Below are 3,516 nucleotides of genomic sequence, written 5' to 3'. Positions count from 1 at the left end.
ATGGACCAGGCCCTGTGAAAGTGTTAGGGGTGTGTGTGCGCAACAATGACAAAAGGCAGAACCCCGCCCCTGGCGGGAGAGGGCCCTGAAACTGATGACTGGGAAATGTGGCCGGCCGGCGGCGAGGGACCAGGGACACTGCTGAGGGCTGATCCCAGGCCCTTTCTCTGCATCAAATCCTCGCCTCCCAGCCTCCCACCGCCAGGCACACCTTGACCTTCCCAGCTCTGCTCCCTCCCTCCTCTGAGCGCCTGTAGCAATTCCTGCCCAAACCAGTCATTTAGCACTTGGCTTATTAAGTCCATTGACTTTCCATTATATAGCTATGGCCACCTCTCCAGCTGGATCGGAATCTCCTCCAAGGCAGGAGCTCTCGTCCACCTTGCCACGTGACATTCTAAGCGAAGAAAGGTTATTTGGGCAGTGTCATTTCAGGTAATGCAGTGGTATGTTTATGACAAAAGCTATCCAGTGGGTCCAAGCCGTGGGCGGACCCGGTGACAGCATCGGGCTTGTGACGTCACCGTCGCTGGCCGCTGCGGCGCTCCGCAGCCTGCGGGCAGGGTGACGTCACCGTCGGAACCCGCTCAGACAAGTGCGCGCGGGAGGAATTAGCGAGGCTGGCGGCGGGAGACGCCGGGGAGAAAGGAGGACGCCACTGAGCGTCAGAAGCCTGGCGGGGGCCGCAGAGCGGGGGCGCGGCGCCCAGCCCCTTATGGACTGGCTCCGCCTCACAGTGACGAATGCGCTCTAGCCAATCCTAGCCGGCCGCGGTGACGCGTAGCCTATCAGCGGCCAGGGCCTGCCGGGTGCTTCCGCGTTCGCGAGCGCTCTCCGCCCGAGCCCGCAGGGGGAGGGGTTGGGGGCGACGAGTTTCAGGGTCACCCACGTCCACCCTACCCTTCTCGGCGGGTCTTCGGGGCCCTCCCCATCGCCTTTTAGGGGACCCGATGGCCTCGGAAGGCCTTGCGGGGGCGCTGGCGGCCGTTCTGGGGGGCCGGGGTCTGCGGGTACAGAGCTGCGATTCGAAACCGGCCGGGGAGCCGCTGGCGCCCGTGCGGCTGCGGAAGAATGTCTGCTACGTGGTGCTGGCCGTGTTCCTCAACGAGCAGGTGAGCGTCCGCCGGTCGGGCCCACCGCCCGGACCTCCGGAGCGCGCAGCCAGCCCCGGTGGGGACCGAGGACCTACCGGCAGCAGCCACCGCTTCCTGGTGTGTGGCTCTTCCCAGTTTTGCAAAGCACTCTTACACTTATACCTGAGCCTGGTGCGGCCGAGCCCTGCAATTGTCACGAAGTACAGAGGAGGAAACTGAGGCCCAGGAGCCGTCTGTCTCATCCCACTAGGCCTCAGTTTCTTGAGGAGAGGGCTGTCTATTCCTCCTCTTTTCCCCAGAATCTAGCAAAGTGCCCGCCGCGACGTGGGTTTTTTTAAAGATCTGTCCAGTTCTTCAGAGATTCCCCCCTTGGGTCCCATGGGCAGTAACTGCACAACCTGCGCTTACACTCTGACCTTCTGACTTCCTGTGTGATGCTCATTTTGGTGTAGATCCCTGCATAAGTGGCTTGTAAAAAGAGCTAGAAGGCGTCAGGGCCATAGGTAGGAGTTCAATGGGGCCATGGTTTGGGGTGTGTTTCAAAGCTGAGAGCCCAGTGTGAAGACTGGCCACAAGCAGTTTATAAACCACGAGGGGAGGTGAGAGAGATCATTGACTGGTGCAGACAGAAGTCATGGCTGGGCACATGGTAACCCTCACTGTGAGGCCTGTTCTCTGGCCCCTGAAGCAGCTCACAGGAATCTCAGCCCCCTTCTGAAATGGAAGCCTGAATACAAAGTGGGATGAATTGCAGAGACAGCTGCAATCTACCTACACACAAGGGCCAGGCCCCTGGGGAGCTCAGCAATTTCAGGGTGTCCACTAGCAGCTGTACCTGAGCTTTGGTCTCGGCAAGTGAAGGTTGCTGGCTGTCCCACTCCCCTGGAGCTCCCAGCCCAGCTGTGGTGGCTAAGAATCCTCTCTCTCCTCTCAGGATGAGGTGCTACTGGTCCAGGAAGCCAAGAAAGAGTGCCGTGGGTCGTGGTACCTACCCGCGGGGAGGATGGAGCCTGGGGAGACCATCGTGGAGGCGCTGCAGCGGGAGGTGAAGGAGGAGGCTGGGCTGCACTGTGAGCCTCTGACATTGCTGTCCTTGGAGGAGCGGGGCCCCTCCTGGATCCGCTTCGTGTTCCTTGCTCGCCCTACAGGTATGGCCCAGTGGGTGGCAGTGTGGGCAGGGGCAGTTGATACCATTTCCCCAGCTTGTTCTCAGGTGAGCTGAACCCCTGTTCTGGCTGGTTCAAGCCTGGCATCGCCAGATTCCAGTTTGAGACTTGACTCAGGGCCTCCTGTGCACCTGCTGGGTCAGAGCTCGATTCCTGGGTGGGCCTTTATTCTGCCAGGTCCAGCACTTCCCTCAACAGACTTTTTCCACCTCCTTTTCCCCCACATCTATCCCAGGTGGAATTCTTAAGACTTCCAAGGAAGCAGATGCAGAGTCCTTGCAGGCTGGCTGGTACCCACGAACCTCGCTGCCCACTCCACTTCGAGCCCATGACATTCTGCACTTGGTAGAGCTAGCCGTGCAGTATCGCCAGCAAGCCAGGCACCCTCTCGTTCTGCCCCAAGAGCTTCCCTGCAGTTTGATCTGCCAGCGGCTTGTGGCCACCTTTACCAGTGTCCAGACAGTGTGGGTGCTGGTTGGCACTGTGGGGATGCCTCACTTGCCCATCACCGCCTGTGGCTTTGCTCCCATGGACCAGAGGGGTGGCATCAAGATGGCTGTCCTGAGGCTGCTACAGGAGTGCCTGACCCTGCACCATTTGGCAGTGGAGACCAAGGGGTTGCTTGGACTGCAGCACCTGGGCAGAGACCAAACGGATGGCATCTGCTTAAACGTGCTGGTGACGGTGGCTTTCCGGAATCCAGGTATCCAAAATGAGCCCCCAAAGGTTCGGGGTGAGAACTTCTTTTGGTGGAAGGTGGAGGAAGACCTACAAAGCCAGCTCTTACAGAGGCTTCAGGAATCATCCGTGGTCCCAATCAATAGATAGGAGGCTGCTGTCTGTGGGCCAGGACATGGGCATCTCTGCTTTAGAGGAGGCTTTGCCTCCTCTAAGGGGGACAGGGTTGGCAGTCAGGGATCTTGTCACATCAGAACCAGGACAGTTCTCCTGGCTCCGAGGGTGACTTCTGTCTCATCACCATGGACCAGGTTTCTGCACTGCACCAAAAGAGACAGTGCCTCTTCAATCAAGCAGAGCTCATAGACCCAGTTGCGCAAGGGGACAATGATGGCATGACTCCCTAAGGGGATGCGAGGACTTTCTGAACCAGGGCTGGCATCGCCTCATCATTTTCCAGGCCTGCCTCAGTGAAGGCTTCATTCGGATCCTTGGGCACTTGGAACAAGGAGGGGGCACTGAGGAAGGTCATTCCAAGGGAGTGGGTCCCTGGCTGAGTAAAGAGGTGTTGCTCACTT

The 3,516-nt window shown here is 59.1% G+C and overlaps 1 protein-coding gene across 1 annotated transcript; it reads left to right on the top strand.

The window, feature by feature from the left end:
* Positions 1-828: 828 nt before the first annotated feature.
* On the top strand, positions 829-3,516 carry NUDT18 (nudix hydrolase 18). Its single transcript, XM_047761944.1, has 4 exons — positions 829-1,112; positions 2,029-2,242; positions 2,496-2,963; positions 3,250-3,516. The coding sequence occupies exons 1-4, from the start codon at positions 951-953 to the stop codon at positions 3,327-3,329; spliced, it is 924 nt and encodes a 307-aa protein (XP_047617900.1). The 5' UTR covers positions 829-950; the 3' UTR covers positions 3,330-3,516.

The sequence above is a fragment of the Phacochoerus africanus genome, chromosome 15 (genome assembly GCF_016906955.1).
Source record: "Phacochoerus africanus isolate WHEZ1 chromosome 15, ROS_Pafr_v1, whole genome shotgun sequence".
NCBI lineage: Eukaryota > Metazoa > Chordata > Mammalia > Artiodactyla > Suidae > Phacochoerus > Phacochoerus africanus.
The sequence above is the reverse complement of the archived record's forward strand: the minus strand, read 5'-3'. Positions and strand labels throughout refer to the sequence as shown.

What these genes read in the sequence shown, in the direction of transcription:
- NUDT18 (XM_047761944.1), top strand. Translation starts at nt 951, where the DNA reads ATGGCCTCGGAAGGCCTTGCGGGGGCGCTGGCGGCCGTTCTGGGGGGC. An exon ending in CCGTGTTCCTCAACGAGCAG is followed by an intron (nt 1,113 to 2,028) that starts GTGAGCGTCCGC and finishes CTCTCCTCTCAG; the next exon opens with GATGAGGTGCTACTGGTCCA. An exon ending in GTTCCTTGCTCGCCCTACAG is followed by an intron (nt 2,243 to 2,495) that starts GTATGGCCCAGT and finishes CATCTATCCCAG; the next exon opens with GTGGAATTCTTAAGACTTCC.